Genomic DNA, 19,613 nt, shown 5'->3' on the forward strand with positions numbered 1-19,613 from the left:
GTCCAAAGAATACTCTAGAGTGGGAACAGCAGCAGGGGCCCCAGCACTGAGACGAACCCCTCAGGCATGCCAGTGACCTGAGCAGAGAAGCAGCCACAGAACATCAGTCAATATAAAAAAGTTTTTATGCACAAAAGCACAATAAAAACACACTGCCCAGCTAACAGAAGGGACTAGGCACTGCCCTCAGCCTTCGCTTATGAAATGAGTCACATCTCCAGCTCAATAAGCCCCAAGCAATAGCAGAAGGCTGTGCTGGAAAGAGGCAGCTGAGACTGAGGGGCCAGTGGTTTAAGTCTCTCCTTCCTGTTTCTTGAAAGAAAATCGGTTCCATTTTGCAAGGCTGTGGGCAGGAACTGCCTGCTGCTCCCTACCACTGAGCCCGTGCAAGAGGCTGGGTCAAGAACAGGCTGACCGTGTGCTCACCCAAATGAGTCTCAGACCAGAAAGCCTGCCTTGCTGTGGAGCCCATCTGCAGCTGCTGAAATGTGAAGCGGGGCCACACGGGGCCACAGGATCACTGACTGTGCCAGCCCCTCTCTCGTCGTGTCTTCCTGCATGGTGGGCCAGGGCTGCGGTGGGCTAGGAGACCATGGTTCCTGAGGGGCTCACTAGGTCCTGGGGGAGGCTTTCCCGGGCCTCCTGCATGCGGCGCCGGGCTCGACGGAAGGCCTCTGCAGGAGAAGGAGACGCTGCCATGGTACAGGCAGGAACACGGCCCACATGGCCCTGGGTGGCCAGCTGGGGAGGGCAACCTACCCAGCACATTGTGAATGGAGCTCTGCTGGCTGAATCCCTCCAGACGGTCCAACACACTCCGCATCCTTTTCCGCAGGGAGCTTGATTCCATGAAGGCCCTGCAAGGAAGCCCACCTCACGGTTGGGGCATTGCCCGGCACCCAGGGATAAGGAGTCCCAAGGCACAGGGCCAGGGCCACTCACCTGGACTGCTGCAGACAGTGCAAGCGGAAGGTGACACTGCCTGTGGTCTCGGTGCGGAATCCAAAGCGGCTCAGACGCTCCCCCTGGGACATACGGATGGGACAGCATCAGGTTTCTGAGGTTTCTGGACCTGGGGCCCCACACTGGCCTTGCCGCCCTTCTGATTCTCATTCTCAGGAAGACCGTTTCCATCGGGGAGACCCCATCCCACCAGCTCAGGGCCAGTACCGGCTGCCCCACTGTGACCAGGGAGCCTGCAGAGCTCCTCTGAGACTAGGCAGCCTTGCCAGCCTCCTGCCACTCCTCCCCCACTGATTACTGAGCCCTTCGTTTTCCACAAGGAGCGTGGGAAAGCTCCAAGGGCACTCCTTTCTAGGGATCTCCTGGAGAGCAGAAGAGATCCCCCACCTGGTTCCAAACATGGCCATGACTTCCAGCGGAAGTCACAGGAAGCAAGCGCTAAGTAATGGGACGCAATGATGACCAAGGGGCCTTAACCCAGACTCTGCCTTCCAGAGAACAGAGAGACAGGAGTGTAAGTTCCCAGCATGGGGTCTCCTCAGACAAAAGCCACCTTGAAGGTTCCTGGTATCCGAACATAAGACAGGTCCTCCAGTTCCAAAGAACCGCCGATGAAAAACCTCCTGAGCTCAGCCAGCGTGCCAAGCTCCACTGGCCTCCACGTGGACACAGTCAGGGTATACGAGCCTGTGCAAGGGAGAAGGGAGTGGGGCCAGGTCCCGAAAGGGTACATGGTCCCTCTCTGACTCCTAGCAATGCCACGGGCCTGCACCACTGAGACCTGCAGTGATGGAGGAAGAAATGTCAGGGCTCGTGACGGCCTAGCCTCTGGTGAGGGCTAGCACAGTGGTGACGAGCACCTGGGTGGAAACCAGTGAGACGGAAATGCAAATCTCGGCCGGGCCGTCTGTGACCTGTACACTCAAGGACAAAGTTTCAGAGCCTCCCAGAGCCTCTTTCCCCTCATCTAGTAAAATGCAAAGATGACGACCTACGCCCCACAGAGTGGCCACAAGAATTAACTGAGAAGCCTTTAGCTCAGGGTCTGCACTCCATAAAAGATCAGTGCTTTTATTTCAGAATGACTGCAGATCCCTTCAGTGTGTGCACTCAGGGCCCATCGCCCTGCAGCTTCTTCCTCAAGGCCATATTGCATCGGAAGAGCGCTGGGCAGAGAACAGAGGTGGCCAGGCTGCTCAGCTGCAGAAGTTAGCTCTGCTGTTGCTCAGATGTCTGCAACGGACTGGCAGCAATTCCTCACAGGAGAAGCTTCTCATCTCTTATGACCCCGCTGCTTATGAGAGACACGCACACCTTTTGGAAGTGTTAGTGTTGCCCCAGGACCCACAGCCTCTGGCAGCAGGGCAGGGACGAGAGGTTACCTGGGGTGACAGGCAGCACCACAGCCCCGTAGCCTTCCACGCGATACCTCTGCCAGAAGTCCAGCGAGAGGACCTCACAGTAGAGCACAGGCCACTCCGGCAGAGAATCTGGGAGCAAGTGAGCAAAGCAGCCGGGTCACAGGAGGCTTCCCCGAGAGGGGGCACTGCAGAGGAGAACCAGGGCCCGGGCCAGCCACGGAGCTGCTCACCAGCGGATTCATCCTCGTGCAGGAAGAAGGCTTCGAATGTGAATGGGTAACAGAAGTAAGCCACCTTGTCCTGAAAAAGAGGAGGGTCACTTTACGGTCAGGTCGCACGGTGGCCAGGGCCTCCCCTGGAATCTGTGCTCCCTGTGGCCCATGCAAGGTCGTCTTCATGAAGGAAAAAGACAAATTATCCTCCCTGGTGGGAAACAAGAAGCTGAGGGGCAAAGCCGCTGCCATTCTCACCCAGAGAGAAGACCCCCAGCCCAGGCACCCCCCAGCCCAGGCACCCCGCAGCACCGTAGAAGAGTCAGGCCTGGCTCCGGACTCCTCCCCAGCGTGCACGGCCATTGGCCTGGTAATGCTTCAAATTCTGCTTCCAACCCTCATGCCCACCCAGAAACCGTCCTCATCCTCCGTACCATTCCCAGGCACTTGGTAGCACAGGTCTGCGTTACTCCTGAGAGCTGCTGGAAGGCTGGGCTTGACCAGTCTGAAAGCCAAAGACCAGGTATATAAGCTCACCTGGGAGGAGAGCAAGAAGCTGAGAAAAAACTGAGTTCTTTCCTTCTCTCATTCGCTCATTCACACACACAGTCAATCATTCCTCTGCCAGAAACTAATGTCTGCTACGTTCTAGGATATCTTGGTAACCAGACAGAAAAGATTCTTATCTCTTATGGAGCTAACATTGGGTGGGGTGGTAGGGAGACAGAAAAGAATCAGGCCCACAAGAGACTATCAGGTAGTGGGAAGGGCTACCCTAAAACCAAACGGGGGGCTGAGCGACTTGGGGCTCACTTGGACAAGGCAGTGGAAGAAGAGTTCTCAGAGTGACAGGCTGAGAGCCAAGCTCTGAGGAACCAGCCATGCAAAGATGTGGACGATGGATTTCAGACAAAGGGAATGGTGCTGGAAGGAGTCTCGGAGGAATGAACTTGGCATGTTCAAGAACAGAAAGAATGGCGAATGCTGTAAGGGACAAACAGGGCCTCACTCAGGGTATGGAGTTTGGGGTTCACTCTAAGTGTTGGGGGGCAGGGGACTGTTGGGGTTTTCGCTCAAAAAAGATACAACTGGATTATATTTTAATAACTCTGTTTAGCTGTAGTGCACACAGCAAAAAACCGCAAGTATGAGCAAGAGAGGAAGCAAGAGGGTAAGTCAGAAACTTAATGCACTGGCGTAGTTAAGAGATGGCAGTGGCTTGGGGTGCAGAGGACGGACTGACGACAGAGCTGACAGCGGATGGGCTGAGTGGCTGCAGACAGCTAGAGAAAGAGAGGAATCGATCTCCTAGGTTTCTGTCATCAGGAACTGAGCGGACGACACTGCCATTCTGCTAGATGGGCAAGACCAGGAAAGCACAGCTGAGGGAGGAGGAGAATCGTGAGTTCTTCTTGGTGAAGGCAAGCAGAAACGACAGGGTTCCGGACGGGATCTGGAGTTCAGGGGTGAGGTTGAGGCTGAGATGGAAACCAGGGCGTCTGAGACATCCAGGTGTGGCTAAGCCACAGGCCGGGTGAGGTGGCCTAGGAAGAGGGACAGACCGCCCAAGCTCAGCCTCGGGCATTCTGCTGGCGAGGGTCCACAGAGGGACGGGACTCACAGGAAGGCCTACGAGCCACCAACAACATGGGAGAGAGTGGCACATGCTTCAGAGACAGCGGGGGAAGAGAAAGCAGGGAAGTCCCCGCTGGATTTGGCACGTGGCCGTGATCAGTGGCCGCTTCAGTGGAGAAGCAGGGAGGGAAGCCTGAGCGGAGGTCTCCAGAATTGTCAGGATGGCGACAAAAGGAGAGGCAAGAACATTACTTACTAGTGCTTGGCAGCTCCACAAAGAAGTGCACATAGAGATTGTCGTACTCATAGCCTCGGGCTGAAACTAACGGAGAAAACAGGAAATCACTTGAGCTTTTTCTCCTTCCACTCTGCCTAGTCCTGCGAGGGCTACATCCTCTGTGCTCTGGGAACAAGAGTGCTGAGGGCCAGAACCCCCGTGTGCTTCCAGGAGACACTCAGCACTGAGTTTCCCAAGCACTGCAGACAAGCCAAGGCCTCCCCCCAGGCAGGGAGCACTGTTCATGGCTCCACTGCGGCACTCACCCAAGCGTCCGAGATCTCTGTCTGGAAGACACTTACCCACCTCTCCATTTACGAAGAGCCGGAGTGCACCTGGGACGGTCTAAGGTGGAGACAAGCAGCGAGATCAGGGGATCTGCAGGGAATCAGCACTTTGGCTGCAGCCCCGCCCACAGGTCTGCAGCACACCTGCCAATGGATGCTGGACCCTGGGGGTCACTACTGCACTCTCTCCCCTCCCTCACACCCTCTGCAGATCCGTCCCCTTTGTTTCTAGAATCATCCCATAGGGGAGTAGCACGTAATTCAAGTGGGGAGGACAAGGCAGAATGGGAAATCAGCCAAGGGACGCAACAGCTGCCCTCTGAGATGGACGGGAAGCTGCACCCTCTGCACCCTTCAGGAAATGGCTGAGGTCAGGAAGCCAGGTTTTCTTTTTAAATTATTGATGCATCTGTGTTATCTAACTTTTGGACACAGAACACCTGTTGCTTCTGCAAATATGAAAACAACAGAAGTTAATTTTTGAGAGAGAGACAGCAGTGGATAGTCCCATCCTTGGTCCAGATCTAGAGACGGAACTCCTGGAATGAAGGAAGGCAAAGAACAGACACGGAATCATCAACCTAAACTGCTGTTTGGTTATGAGACAAATGGGGGTGGGTGTTTGGAACAGTAGTTAAGACACTGCTGGGGCTCCTGTAGCCTTGCACCTGGGAGCACCTGGTTTGAATCTCAGCTCTGTTTCTGATTCCAGTTTCCTGTTCATGCACCCCCTGGGAAGCAGCAGGTTATGGCTCAAATATGTAGGTCCCTACCACCCACATACAAGACCTAAATGGAGTCCCTGACTCCTGGCTTCAGCCTCGCTCAGCCCTGGCCGTTGAGAGCATTTGGAGAGTGAACCAGTGGGTGGAAGATCAATCAATCTCTCTCATGCTCTCTCTTTTCCAAATATGCAACATAAATAAATAAATTTCTTAAAAAAAGAGTCAAAATATCTCCCTTCTCTATAAGCTAACTCAGGAAAATACTCACATTAAAGTTGAGGAAGACATTTTTATCTGTATATTTGTTTTTGAAATTAAAGTATCACATGAATGCATTACCACTGATTAAAAACTCAAAATTGCCCAAGTTTAGGGAATAAAAAGTGGAAGTCACCCACGCCCATGCACTACCTGGCAGGCCACCCTCCCCAGAGAAAGCCTCCGTGGTGGGCCTTTCCCGTGCACCAACATGGCTACACCAGCACAAGCACTGTGGCCCGTGTGCTCTTCTGCGACACCCGTTCTACTCTGAAGACTCTGTCCTGGAGACTTTCCGAGAGGCACAGTTCCTCACTGACAGTCAGAACGCTCTGGCCGCACATGGCCCACCGAGCTGCAGGAGGCCCAGCTACTCACCATCTCAAAGTCGGTGCCCACGAGGCTGCTCAGGTACTCCTTGTGCCGGCCGTAAAGCTGAGGAGCCAAACCACACCAAACCGAACCTCAGGATGCGGCCCCAGCCAGACCAGGGTTCAGTTCTGGACGGGCAGGAGAAAAGCAGCAATAGCAGGAGTGGCAACTGAGGACTGGAGGCCTTCGCATCCCAGCACCGACAGAGGCTCTGGAGCCAGCTGGTCTGGGACAAACCCTGGCTCTCATACTTGCAAGTTCGCTGGCCTTGGGCAGATCCTTAGCTCTGCAGTCTCGGTTACTCACTTACAAAAAATGGTAACTATAAAGGTGTTCACCTCAGCTGGTCTGCTGTGAGCCCTCATTGAAAAATGGGATATGAAGTGCCTGGGGAATGCTCAAAGACAGCCACTGGGATGGCTGCTACGTCACAGGACGCCCCCAAGGGTCCGCGGTGACAGCACAGCAGAGCTGCCTGGGGGCACATGGGCCACGAAGGGCGCAGCCCACCCCCCGACGTCGGCACCAGCAGTGAAGTAGCTCTTACATCCTTGAAGACACGCTGTTCCCGCTCCTCCTCTTCCGGCTGTGCGAGGGAGGACACGTTGTCGATTGTGTACTTCCACAGCTCCTGCTTCTCCCCCTCTGTCTCGATTCTGTGAGGTCAAAACCACAAAAGGACCCACTCTGATGGTAAGAGAGGAGGCCCTCCAGACAGGCCGTCCCTGGCCACACGTCTCACTTGACGCACGTATGATGGAAACGGCCATTAATGACAGTCAGGAGAGGGAAACCAAGTGGCAAAACAGAAAGGACCACAGATGAGGGAATTTCAGGCCCATTTCGGCCTCCAAGTCACAGTGCAGCCCAAAGGCACAACCCTGGCTCCCAGTTCTCTCACCCAAAAGGTGGAGAGATTGGTCCAGACATCTTTTTTTTTTTTGACAGGCAGAATTAGTGAGAGAGAGAGACAGAAAGGTCTTCCTTTTCCGTTGGTTCACCCCCCAAGTGGCCGCTATGGCTAGCATGCTGTGCCAATCCGAAGCCAGGAGCCAGGTGCTTCTCCTGGTCTCCCACGCGGGTGCAGGGCCCAAGGACTTGGGCCATCCTCCACTGCCTTCCTGGGCCACAGCAGAGAGCTGGCCTGGAAGAGGGGCAACTGGGACAGAATCCGGCGCCCTGACTGGGACTAGAACCCGGGGTGCCAGTGCCGCAGGCGGAGGATTAGCCAAGTGGGCCGCGGCGCCGGCCCAGACAACTTCTAACATAACAACTGTTCCCTACGACAGCCCAGAGGAAGAGAGCTGGCTGCGTTCACCTGCCCTGCTCCGGTCCCTACGCTCCGCAGCGTGCAGGAGCGTCTTCACATCAGCAACCACCCTGCTGGAGGGATGGCTTTCAAACTGGTGCAGCTGCACACGAAGTGCCAGGGACCGGAACAAAGTATGAGCCGCTGCCTGGGGACTGCAAAGCTGGCGCACATGCAGAGTTTCTGAGAACGTCGGGGATCAGGAGCAGGAAGAGAAGCCAAAGGCAGGAACGCCAGTTGCCACTGCCCCTCCCTTCCTCTCCTCACCTGTAGGGTCCTTTGAGGCCAGTGAAGTCCGGCTTCACTGTGATCACGCCATTGCTGTCCACCTTCAGAGTACACAGGACATGTTCATGCTTCTTATAGCCAAGCCTAGGAACCAGGAAGTCAACACCAAGTCACCGGTCCCCTCCAGGAAAAGAGGCACAGGTCGTCAGCCTGCTCCAGGGAAGAGGATGAGGCTTCTTCTACTAAGAAGACAAAGCCCTTCCCTCCCGAGAGCCAGAAGACTGTGCCAGGAAGCCAATGGTCCGCGATAAGGGATGAGGCGGGTGGGGGCTGGGCAGTGAGCCGCTGCACTCACTTGCCGTAGGGCCCCAGGTCGGCCATGATGTACATCGTCTGAAGAGGGGTGTTAATGACATGGTTGTTCTGGACGAAGTCTTCCGAGGGCTCCCAGGTGACAATGCGTGACTTGAGGATGCCGCCCTCCCTGGGAGACACCATCGGAAGGGTCACTTCCCCAGCACCCCCTGCAGAGCCTGACAGGGGAACCCAGGGAAGCACACTGGGCAACCCGAGTCGCCGGACACACTGTGCACAGTGGCACGGAAGGGCCACCCAGCACCCTTTGTCCCCGGGTGCTTGCACTCACGTCCCTCGCCTGTCCTGCCGCCGCCGCCTGACGTTTGCCATTCGTTCGACCAAGAATGACGGCACCTCGCTGGCCGCAGTGGTCATCTTCTGACAGTGCTGGGGAAAGAGAGCAACCCCGTGGAAGCCAGCTGGTCAGGGCCACAGGGGCCCGAGTGTCTGCGTGCTCATCTTCCTTGTGAAACCTCTTCAGGAGCCTGAACCTGGGTATAACCACCTCACAATTACACGCGTCAATGGGGGAGTGTGGCACAAACAATCCAGAGAGGACTCCTGCCGTGTCTCGGTCTGCCCTAGAATTGAAGAATTCCTTTAATTTTTTATTTATTTGACAGGGAAGGAGAGCTCCCATCCACTGGTTCACTCTCCAAACACCCACAGTGGCTGGACTGGGAGCCAGGAATTCCATCCAGGTCTCCCACGTGGGCAGCAGGAACCCAGTTACTCGAGTCTTAGGGTGCACAACAGCAGGAAGCTGGAGTCAGGAGCACGACTTGGGTATTGAACCCAGGCTCTCTGATATGGAGAATGGACATCCTAATCACTAAACCAAATGCCCATTCCCTTCCGCCAGAATTCTAGAAATGAGCTGTTTATTCTGATTTAAAGTCGGTCTGCATTCGTTGAGCACCTACAATCAAAAAGCTGGGTCAGTCTGCCCAGTAGATGTTGAAGTTAACCAGGTTGCTGGAAAACACCAAATGGGATACAGACATTCTGTGGAAAATCCTGACGTGGGTCACTGAGCTCTACCTGCATTTTTATTTGCTTTGCCAAAACAGACAACCTGAATATTACATGCTACCAACCCACATCTCTCTTAACAGAAGCCTTCCAACCTTGCAAAACACTCATTTAACACCTGCCCCTTGCAGAGCTGCAGGGTTAGAGACTGAAACCACAGAATGTAGGCTGCACCCTCCCGGAGTTGAAAGATCTCACTGAGAAGCTAGAGCTTATGCAGTGACAGAAGAAAACAGAACAAGTCCACAAGGGTATGGCAGAGGCAGCTGCAGGAGACCACATTCCCCTCACGGCTCTCTGAAGCCTCTTCAAACACGTACACTCAGAGCCGTGGCTGCGGTCCCTGTTGAATTTTATCTAGATTGTCCCAGATTCCACCCACGATGCCTGGAGGCAGTCAAAGGGTTGCTTCTGCGGGTTTGCACCCTGCAAGTCTGGCCTCCGAGACGCTGCACACCCCTCCTGGCCCTCCAGCAGGCGGAGACGGGAGCAGCAGCCACACCACCTGCACTCTGCCCACTGTGCCTCAGCTTGGCTGCCAGCAGCTCACGGCAGTTTCCAGACAGCCTATGGATCTCCTCCCTTGCCAGGCTTCCGATTTAGCACCCAGAACCCAGTGAAGCCAAAAAGCCAGGGGAGGCAAAGAAGGAAGCTACAGGGCCTTGGGAAGAACAATACCTCCTCCAAATTGGTGTAGCGGTCAGAGTCGGTGTAGGTAAAGATTCGTCGGTTCTTCCTGCCCCCCGACTGCTCCAGCTTCAGGATCTCTTGCCGGTACTGGTAATCCAAAGGGCTCTGACAGGCTGCTTCATTCTGGTACAGATCTACTTCAAACTGAGGTCGCCACAAGGAAACAGACATCCGAGATACCTCAAAATTCTGATCCTAGAACTACTACCAAATCAGTCCTAGAGAGCTGATATTATCTGACATAGCTCCATAATTAATTCTCATAGATTTAAACCAATGGAGGGCAGGGGACCCAAGAATGTTAGAGAGCAAAGGGGTGAAGCTCTAGTCCAACCCCATTGTTATAGGTGGCGTAGGGTCCACGGTGGGGAAACGTGCCTCACCCAGGGTCATAACACTGAGCGGTGGTGGTCACTATATTACACTGCCCTTGTAAACACAACAGAGGGAGGTACAAATTGCTACGACCATCCCAGAAATCACTTTGGCAATGTAGAACCAGCCAGGTGGAGGGAGACCACGCGGTGAACGACACCCGCTCACCTGGCTAAAGAGCTTCTGCTGCCACCCAATGACCACCTCCTCATCTTCATCTTCCTCTGGGCGATGTCCACCTGCAAAGACAACAGAGTTATGTCACCACCATTTCTTGCTCTGAGGTTGATTGTAACCAAAGCCCCTACTCTTATGTTTGCCACAAAACCAGCAGGAGTTCAGTGATTTATTAAGCATTCAATGTAGACAAAGGATACACTGGAGTTAGCAGGAGTTGAAGCCAAGATTAAAACTCACAAAGTCTTAATCACTATTCTAATTTGAATAAAATGTAGTTCTGCCTTCCAGGAAGTAGTCAATTTAACTCATTGTCAGGAACTGAGCCTAGGATATAGGTTGACCAGCCAGCTCTTCTTCAATGCCAGCTGCCTGCATTTGCTAGGTAAGAACCCTGGCATTTTCATTTTAATTGTTCCTGAAGCCATACAGCTAGAATCACAATCATGTCAGAGACCAAGCGTCAGGAGAGGGCAGGGAAGGCAAATAAATGATTTGTTAAAGAACCAGATCTAACACACTCCAGGGGTGAGTATCTTTTTCAGAGACACAGCTTCAAAACCCCCATTTCACAGAGGAATACTTCTGAGTGCAGAGAAACAAAAGGCAGAAACACTAATGGCCCAATACAAGCACCAGCCTCTGTTCCTCACACCTATGGCTTCCCAGATAAGGAGAACCACAAGAACACAGTGGGTGTTCAAACGCACAGTCTGCAAGCAGTCTTCAATCGTAAAATTGTTTTTAAAAGTATTTACATGCATATGTAGTTTGAGCATATCTTTCTTAGACAAACGAACAAAAAGCCATAAATGCTATGGTTGCCAGGCCCATTTATAACATATCAGATATACGCTGTCTTTTGCCACTATACTGGACCACAATTTGCCTCAGTATCTTGATAGCAGGAATCGTATCTTATTCAATTTCCACAAACAACACGATGAAGTAGTTAACACCACCTGGGTTCAAGTGCAGGCTCCAATTATATGACCTTGGGCAAGCAACACAATCTCTATGCCTTCCATTTCTCCTAGGTAAGAAAGGTGCAGTTGGGGCCGGCGCTGTGGCACAGTGGGTTAAAGCCCCAGCCTACAGTGCCAGCACCCGAAATGGGTGCCGGTTCGTGTCCCGGCTGCTCCTCTTCCAATCACAGCTCTCTGCTATGGCCTGGGAAAGCAGTAGAAGATGGCCCAAGTCCTTGGGCCCCTGCACCCGCATGGGAGACCTGGAAGAAGTTACTGGCTCCTGGCTTTGGATCAGCTCAGCTCTGGCCATTGTGGTCATTTGGGAAGTGAACCAGCAGATGGAAGACCTCTCTCTGGCTCTACCTCTCTCTGTAACTCTGTCTTTCAAAGAAATAAAAATACTTCTTAAAAAAAAAAAAATGTGGGGCCAGCACCGCGGCTCACTAGGCTAATCCTCCGCCTTGCGGCGCCGGCACACCGGGTTCTAGTCCCGGTCAGGGCGCCAGATTCTGTCCTGGTTGCCCCTCTTCCAGGCCAGCTGTGGCCAGGGAGTGCAGTGGAGGATGGCCCAAGTACTAGGGCCCTGCACCCCATGGGAGACCAGGAGAAGCACCTGGCTCCTGCCATTGGATCAGCACAGTGCGCCGGCAGCAGTGCACCAGCCGTGGCGGCCATTGGAGGGTGAATCAACGGCAAAGGAAGACCTTTCTCTGTCTCTCTCTCTCTCACTGTCCACTCTGCCTGTCAAAAAAAAAATAAAAAATAAAAATAAAATTTAAAAAAAAGTGCAGCTTTCTCTGAACACCACAGGCCTGGGTCTATTCTGTCCTAACGGGAACCTCTACCCCCCAGGCCCTCGCCCAGGTCCCCAGGGGGCTGCGACTCCACCGTGACACCCACTGGCAGTGGGATGAGGCCTGAAGGTGGCCAAGTCTATGAGGTCCTTCCGAGGCTGGGCCGCAGGCTGGTAATGAAGAAAGCTGCCTGAGGTGATTCTTTGCAGGTGGACTCTGTGAAGAAAACAGAAGCTCGAATACGCGTTACAACACACACAACGCAGAGCAAGCATGGGAAATACAAAACACAGGGCAGGCGCCGGGTGGGGCGTGGGCCCTACGGGGAAGAGAGGGTGAGAGGACTACTGCGGAGCCAGGGCTTGAGGAATCGGAGAGCGACAGGCCTTGAAACGACCTGGTTGGGTGTGGAAGGCGAGCTTGGAAGCCCTGCGTACAGAAGATCTGTGGAATGCAGAGCGATGTAGAGAGACCAGGGAGGAAGATCGGGATTGTAAGCGCAAGTGGGGGCCTCAGAAGAACGACAAGTTCAGGCTCGAACTATCTAAGGGCATAAAAGCATAGCACCCCGGGCTGGGGCGGCGTGACTACCGGAGGCGCAGGTTGCGCACAGGGTCCCGGGAGCGATACACTGCTTCCCCGGTGTCAGTACTCCAGACGGTCTCCGCCATGATATCTGCGACGCGCAGCGACTGCGCCGGAAAGCACACCGCCCCCAGTTCCCCTGGCAACGCAGACGCTGGGGCGGAGACGCTACGCACGCAACCCGCCCTTCCCGCCGCGGCGTCGCCCCCTAGCGCCCCAGAGCGGGCAGTGCAGGAGCCTGCGAATGTCCGCTTTACCATTTGTGCGAACGAGGATCACTCACTCCCGAGGCGGGACTTAGGGCGCTGTACAAATGAGGGGCCAGGCACAGCCGTCAGCCCACTTGGCGTAAATGCAGGGTGATGAGACTAGACCTGTTTTCCCACTGTGCCGTACTGTCTTCCGCTGAACGCAAGAAAAACGGGCGGAGGAGACTGAAAGAATGCACCCATTAATCCCAAAGGAATCGGGGAAGGTGGTGGCACTCCCCAGACACGAACGCACATTCTTCAAGGGGCGGGGGAGGGGGGGTGCGGGTGTCCTACTTATTAGTCGTTGTGTTGGTATTCTCTGGGCCAGAGAAGGAAAAAACAGGGAGGGCCAACAGTTAAAACAAGGAAGACAGCAGCAGGAAAGAAGAGATGTAGTCATGGCACAGGTTCCTCCCCTGTGTGTTAGTTCCAGATTATTAAACTAACTGCTGTGCTGCCCTGGCCCTCTGAGAAGCCCACAGAGTGACATTCAGGACATGCCCTAACCTCAGCTGGCTCCCTTTAACATCTGCTACTTCCCCAACAGGGTTAGCAGTTGTCCCCTGAATTCAGGAATCAGTTTGATTGCATGGCCTTGAACACCTGGGGTGCCATAGCTGCTGTTTGTGCCTTGCCAAGGACTCTCCATAAATAGCACCATTTAGGTAGGAGCTAATTTAGCCTGGGAACTTTGTTGGGGTTTTTCCCAATCCTCATGGAAACCCTAAGTCCATTTTTATCACCATTTTTTTATAGATTTACTTATTTACTTGGAAGTCAGAGTTACACACAGAGAAAAGGAGAGGCAGAGAGACAGAGAGGTCTTCCATCCACTGGTTCACTGCCCAGTTGGCCGCAATGGCTGGAGCTGCTGATCTGAAGCCCAGAGCCAGGAGCTTCTTCCAGGTCTCCTACGTGGGTGCAGGGGCCCAAGGACTTGGGCCATCTTCTACTGCTATCCCAGGCCACAGTAGAGAGCTGGATCAGAAGTGGAACAGCCGGGACTAGAACCATTGCCCAAGAGGGATGCTGGCACTGCAGGTAGCTGCTTTACCCGCTATGCCACAGCACCGGCCCCTTATTCCCATTTAACAGATGAAGTTAGTGAAGGCCAAGGGCTAAAGAATTCATTAAGGCTTCACTCTAGTTAGTGATAAAAGCATTAGGATTCCAGCCTTTTGAAGCCTACCCACCTAGGAAAGTCAGTCTGACATAATTACATGTAAACTAGTTACTGTACTGCATGGTGTAGAAATATAAGCTATTGGTGTAACTAACCATACTTAGTACTATGTTTTTACAGGTTAACTGGGTCTTTATGTTTTCTCTTTGTTTACTGATTTCCATAAATCAGAATTCTTAAAATTGAGATTCATGAATAGGATTCAATGGGTCCATGAACCCCTTCCCTAGAATTCTGACTTCTGGGAAGTGTTCATAACATTTATCAGATTCTGGAAGGAGTTTGTACCCTGATATTCTGTACTCATATTCTGACATCTTTTTGAGAATCAAAAGTTTGGATTATACAGAATAAAAGTCAAAATCTCTTCCTATTTTTATTATGCTCTATTTTTATTTTCATTTTTATTACACAACATGAAGGCCCACCCCTATTGCTGCACTGTTACCAACAGCCAAGATATGCACAACCTTGATGCCCATCAGCCGAATGGATAAAGAAAACATAGCATGTAGACACAGTGGAATATGATTCAATCACAAAAAAAAGATTGCTAGCCTATCATTTGTGGCTGTGGATGGAACAGGAGGACATTATGTTAAGAGAAGTCAGACATAGAAAAACAAATAGCACATGTTCTCCCTCACATGTGAGAGCTAAAAAACAAAGTCTGAGTGTAGAATAATGATTCTAGAGTTCTACAGTCTGGGAAGGGTGGAGGGAGAGGTGACAGATGCAGGTTGGATTATGGACACCAAAATACAGTTAGAGGGAAGCTCGTATCCTGGTGTTCTACAGCACCAGGGGGGCCTCAGCTCCCAGTGATCGGCAAGCTACTTCATGAATGGCTGCAGGAGAGAAGCTCGAAGCCGCCTCCCAGCATGGGATGGTGCTGGGGGAGACAGGGATGTTGATTGCCCTCATTTAGTCAGCACGCAGTGTCTGCTCATACATGTACTGCAGTGCCGCATTGTACCCCTGAGGCTGGGCCATTTTTGTGTGTTAACTAAAATTTGTTTTAATTAAAAAATCCTGATCAGGACTGACGCCGTAGCTCACTTGGTTAATCCTCCGCCTGCGGCGCCGGCATCTCATATGGGCACCGGGTTCTAGTCCCGGTGGCTCCTCTTCCAGTCCAGCTCTCTGCTGTGGCCCGGGAGGGCAGTGGAGGATGGCCCAAGTGCTTGAGCCCTGCACCCACATGGGAGACCAGGAGGAAGCACCCAGCTCCTAGCTTCGGATCAGCACAGCGCCGGCCGTAGCAACCACTGGGGGGTGAACCAACAGAAAGAAGACCTTTCTCTCTCTCTCTCTCTCTCACTGTCTAACTCTGCCTATCAAAAAAAAAAAAAAAAAAAAGATACCAAAAATTAGTGGAGCTGTGGAACACCTAGAATGCTCATAGTTGCTGGTCAGAATGCAAAGTAACAGTCACTTTGGAAAACTGGGACTTTCTTATAAAGTAAAACATGCATTTACCATATGAACCAGTAATCCAATTCATGCCTATTCACTTGGAAGGAATCATAGTACATTTCCACACAAAGACCTGTTTGTGAAAGTACACAGCAACTTTATTGACAACAGTGAAAGTGGGAAATAGCCCGAATGTCCATCAACATGTAAGTGTTGAAGCAGGTTGCATAATTTCTATACAATGGAATACTACACAATAAAAATAAGAAACTACTAATACAGAAAACCACATAGATGTCTCAAATTCTTACCCTAAGTTAACAAAACAACACACTGGGGACCTGCATTGTAGCACAGTAGGTTAAGCTGCCACTTACAAGGCCAGCATCCCATAGTGGAGCACTTCTTTGAATCCCCTCTGCCCTGCTTCTGATCCAGCTCCCTGCTCATGCCTCCTGTCATGCATTATTTGGGCCCCTGCCACCAACAAGGGAGACCCAGATGGAGTTCTGGACTCCTAGTTTCAGCCATGGAGGCCATTGGGGAGTTAACTAACAAATGGATTCTCTCTCTCTCTTTCTCTTCTCCTTCCTCCTTCCCTCCCTCCTTCTCTGTTACTTTGCCTTTCAAATAAATAAACCTTTAAAAACAAGACACAAAAGACTAAATACTGTACACTATCTAAACTATACTACATAGTGTACAATATCTTTTATATTACATTCTAGAGAAGGGACAAGCAATAGAGATGGAAAATAGATCAGTTGTTGTTGGGCACTGTGTTCAGGAATAGCAACTGACACTAAGGGGCAATGTGAGGGGGTTTGATGGGGGTGGCACCGTTCCCGTGGATCTGTGCGGTGTACCCAGTTGTCACATTATTGAAACTTAGCGAGCTTTGATCACAGCAAGTGCATTTTAATGAATTTCAATGTTAAATGATTTACCAAGCAGTGAAGGGTTTTTAAAATGTAATGCAGACTGTGACAAATGAACCTATGTTACAAATATAGCACACAACCACACTGAAGGGCAGAGGAAGAAAGGAAGCACCTAAGAGGCTTTGGGAAACAGGGCTTTGACTAGAAACCGAGGAGTAAATAAGAAGAGATAAGTCCACGAGCACAGAGGCTCTGGTCGATACATTTATTTCACAGCAATTCTGAAACTATTGTGTATGCATGCTAGAACTGAACAAATAAGCCAATATATCCTAGATGATGAGAGCCATTTTTCTTGAGAAAGAAGCTACCAACAAAGAAAAGGGTGAAAGTGAGGATGGACCCAGTGGAGCTGGATCAGAGCAGGAGTTAGCAGGAGAACTTCATGGTTTTTTTTTTTTAATGTGTAAAGACAAGGTCAAAAGAGAGGATAGATATGTGTGTCTGTATCCACACATGTGTGTGAGTTGCTATCTATGCGTGCAGTTCCTGGCTCTGTCCACAGACATGGCCACTCCCCACTAGCAATGAGCACACCTATCACTAGACTGTGGTTTCTAAATACCAGTCTCCAGCACAAAGAAATCGGGGCTCCTTGGAGAATTGATTGCTCCCTAGGGAAGAGGCAGAATGGAGCCTCTTAGACACCTGTTGGCAGCATAGTTCCTGTCAGCCAAGGACAATGCTGACCTGGCACAGAGCCGAACAGCTAACGTGCACGGCAGCCAAGGAAGGTGTGGGCAGGCCCGCGACAGCATGGGCTCCAAGTACTTCTGGGGGAGGCGATCCTGGAAGCAACGGGTGGGAGTGTGGCTCAGCACGTAAGCAGCCTGTCCTTTCTCCTGAGTGAGATTCTAGCTTCCCTGGATGTGGATGAGGTTGTGGGCAGCCTGGAATCAAAGCTTCCAGGAGGCAAACCAGGAGACCTGCAGGCAAGGGACACCAGCACCACTAGATTAAACCAACCCTGAAATCTGCTTTATCTCTGGATTCTTGTGAGAGTTTTGTTGTTGTTGTTGTTGTGTTTTTGTTTTTTAATTTCAGACCATCAAAGATGTAGTTGCGTGGGGCTGGAGCAGCTGTGGCGTGGCAGGTAAAGGTGCTGCCTGGAGCATCTGCATCCCATATGGTTGCCGGTGCAAGTCCTGGCTGCTCTACTTCCAATCCAGCTCCCTGCTAATGTGCCTGGGAAAGCAGCGGAGGATGGCTCAAGTGCTTGGGCCTCTGCACATGGGAGACACAGATGAAGCTCCTGGTCCAGCCCCGGCAGTTGCGGCCATTTGGGGGGTGAACCAGCAGATGGAAGATCTCTCTTTCTCTCTCTCTCTCTCTCTCTCTGTGTGTGTGTGTGTGTGTGTGTCTTTCAAATAAATAAATAAATCTCAAAAAAAAAAAAAAAAAGAGCAGAAATCCTGCCTGTGCCAGCTGCTGTCCTTAGCCTGGACATGGTGTGTTTCATATCCAAAAAACAAGTTCTCTGGGAGATCCAGTGGGCCCCATGGGCCCAATCATCTCCTTATTTCTCCCTCAGACAGCAAGCAAGCAGCCCATGGGAGCCACACAGGCACCAGGACAGCCAGGCAATCCAGCAGCACAAGCCAAAAAAAGAAACTCCATTTCCCTGCCTGCTGTCTGACATGCAGCCCAGCAGCGAGCACATGGTACTTAAGCTATTTCCTTTCTTAGTTTCAGCCCTGATCCTCCTCGGGATTGTAAGTGGGGATTTGGATGAGGCGGAGACAGCCAACGGGCGGCATCGCAAGATCCAGCTCACGCTGAAGTAGCCGCTCCTGTGACTAAGAAATCACCCTGCTGAGTCAGGCCTGCCGTGTCTGCACACGCTGTCTCGGGATCTCTCAGACCCCGGGATGCAGCTGGGTGCTATCACTCCCATTTGCCAAAGGAGGACACTCAAGAGGCCTCGTGACTCCCCCAGGGTTCCGGAGCCTGGTGCCAGGGCTCAGTGAGCTCTCTGGACCCTGCTCTGAGCTCACCCTCAGTTTACAGTGCCCACATGGGAGACCTGGATTGAGTTCCTGGCTCCTGCTCTGTTTCTGGCCCAGCCCCCAGCCACTGGAGGCATTTGGGAGAGAACTAAAAGATGGGAGTTCTCACCCTCTCTTCTACTCAAATAAATAATGATATTTTTAAAAATGTGTGATACTGAAGAAACTTTAGACTCCCAAGTTCCTCCGAAGGCACAATTCTCTTCTGTCAGAGGCAGAGCAGAGGCCATGCTTTCAAAGCACGACCCCCCCCTCCCCGCCCCCATGGCTTGCACACTGAAAGGACATTCCACACTCAGAGTCTCCATTAAGGACAAGAGAGCGGGACAGTCAAGACTCTCTCACTCCCCGGCCATGGTCTCTGTCCCCTTGTTAGCACCGTGAGAAGAGTAAGAGGCAAAGACAAGTCCCCACATTCTTCCCGGAAGTCAAGGATTCCATTTCAGAGAAAACTCTCCAGTGCCACAGCCCAGCCCGGCCTCCGCCCCAGTCTTCCAGGGCCTCTGTTAACCTCGTGGGCCCCAAGTCACCCGGGTGGAGCCCCAGAAGGGAAGTAGTGAGAACTCAGCCATTTACTTACATCCCAGAGAGCACCCGCCCTGGTACGCAGCAGGCGCCACCACTGTGAGTGAGTCAGGGGGAGCAGGTGCCTTCCCAAGGGATGTCCACTCAGAGCTGCAGCCTCCATCTGACACAGAGACCTAAGAAAGCGACTTTCCCAGACCAGGGGCACGTGGTTCCATTGCTTCTGAGTGAGTCCTGGGCGTGTGGGAAACAGGCAATGAAGTTTTAGCCTAAGGCTGGAAATGGGCTCCAGCTACCGTTTTCTCCCAACTGTACGTGGACAAACATTCCGATGTCCCTCACAGTTTCTTGGCTTTCTCCGTTTCTGTCCAGCTGAGGATGAAAAGAGGGTGCTCTAAGATTTGCAAAAAGACAAGATAGAAAACTCCAGAAATCACTCTCTCCAGCTACACGTCAAATAGCTGCAGGTTTCAATCAGGCTAGAAAATGGTTTCCAGGAGCAGCTTCAGAGCTGACCATCAAGAACTCGGACTTGCATGGCTGAGTTAAACTAAGGCAATTTCTGTACCATTGTCATCATCTTTATCAGTAAAACAGATATGAGTGATTACCCCATACAATCAGTACAGCTTCTGATCTAATTTGGACAACAGAAAAGATACATAAAAATAATATATAGGAAAAACAAAGAGGAGAAGCAGAGAATCAACGTGCAATGCTTTGTGGAGCTTGGCAGGTAGGGAAGA

General features: G+C 52.0%; 1 protein-coding gene across 7 annotated transcripts; it reads right to left on the reverse strand.

Moving 5' to 3' along the window:
* Window positions 1-107: 107 nt before the first annotated feature.
* On the reverse strand, window positions 108-12,721 carry MKS1 (MKS transition zone complex subunit 1). Of its 7 annotated transcripts, none has more exons than XR_016224429.1 (18): window positions 12,552-12,721; window positions 12,067-12,176; window positions 10,190-10,260; window positions 9,635-9,790; window positions 8,214-8,311; window positions 7,923-8,051; window positions 7,607-7,711; window positions 6,578-6,686; window positions 6,037-6,093; window positions 4,691-4,733; window positions 4,368-4,433; window positions 2,971-3,073; window positions 2,555-2,624; window positions 2,346-2,453; window positions 1,517-1,650; window positions 943-1,025; window positions 760-857; window positions 108-674 (listed from the first exon to the last, which is right to left on the reverse strand). XR_016224429.1 is itself a non-coding variant. In XM_002719271.6 (18 exons), the coding sequence occupies exons 1-18, from the start codon at window positions 12,629-12,631 to the stop codon at window positions 583-585; spliced, it is 1,680 nt and encodes a 559-aa protein (XP_002719317.1). In that variant the 5' UTR covers window positions 12,632-12,720; the 3' UTR covers window positions 108-582. The 7 variants fall into 7 exon arrangements, 5 of the variants coding, with proteins under 5 accessions (XP_002719317.1, XP_089174755.1, XP_089174757.1 ...); XM_002719271.6 differs by having other exon boundaries at window positions 2,971-3,041; window positions 12,552-12,720; XM_089318629.1 differs by having other exon boundaries at window positions 2,971-3,041; window positions 12,398-12,637.
* Between the last annotated feature and the right edge of the window lie 6,892 nt (window positions 12,722-19,613).

The sequence above is a fragment of the Oryctolagus cuniculus genome, chromosome 17 (assembly GCF_051225735.1).
Source record: "Oryctolagus cuniculus isolate XC-2025 breed Fujian yellow rabbit chromosome 17, ASM5122573v1, whole genome shotgun sequence".
NCBI classification, from domain to species: domain Eukaryota; kingdom Metazoa; phylum Chordata; class Mammalia; order Lagomorpha; family Leporidae; genus Oryctolagus; species Oryctolagus cuniculus.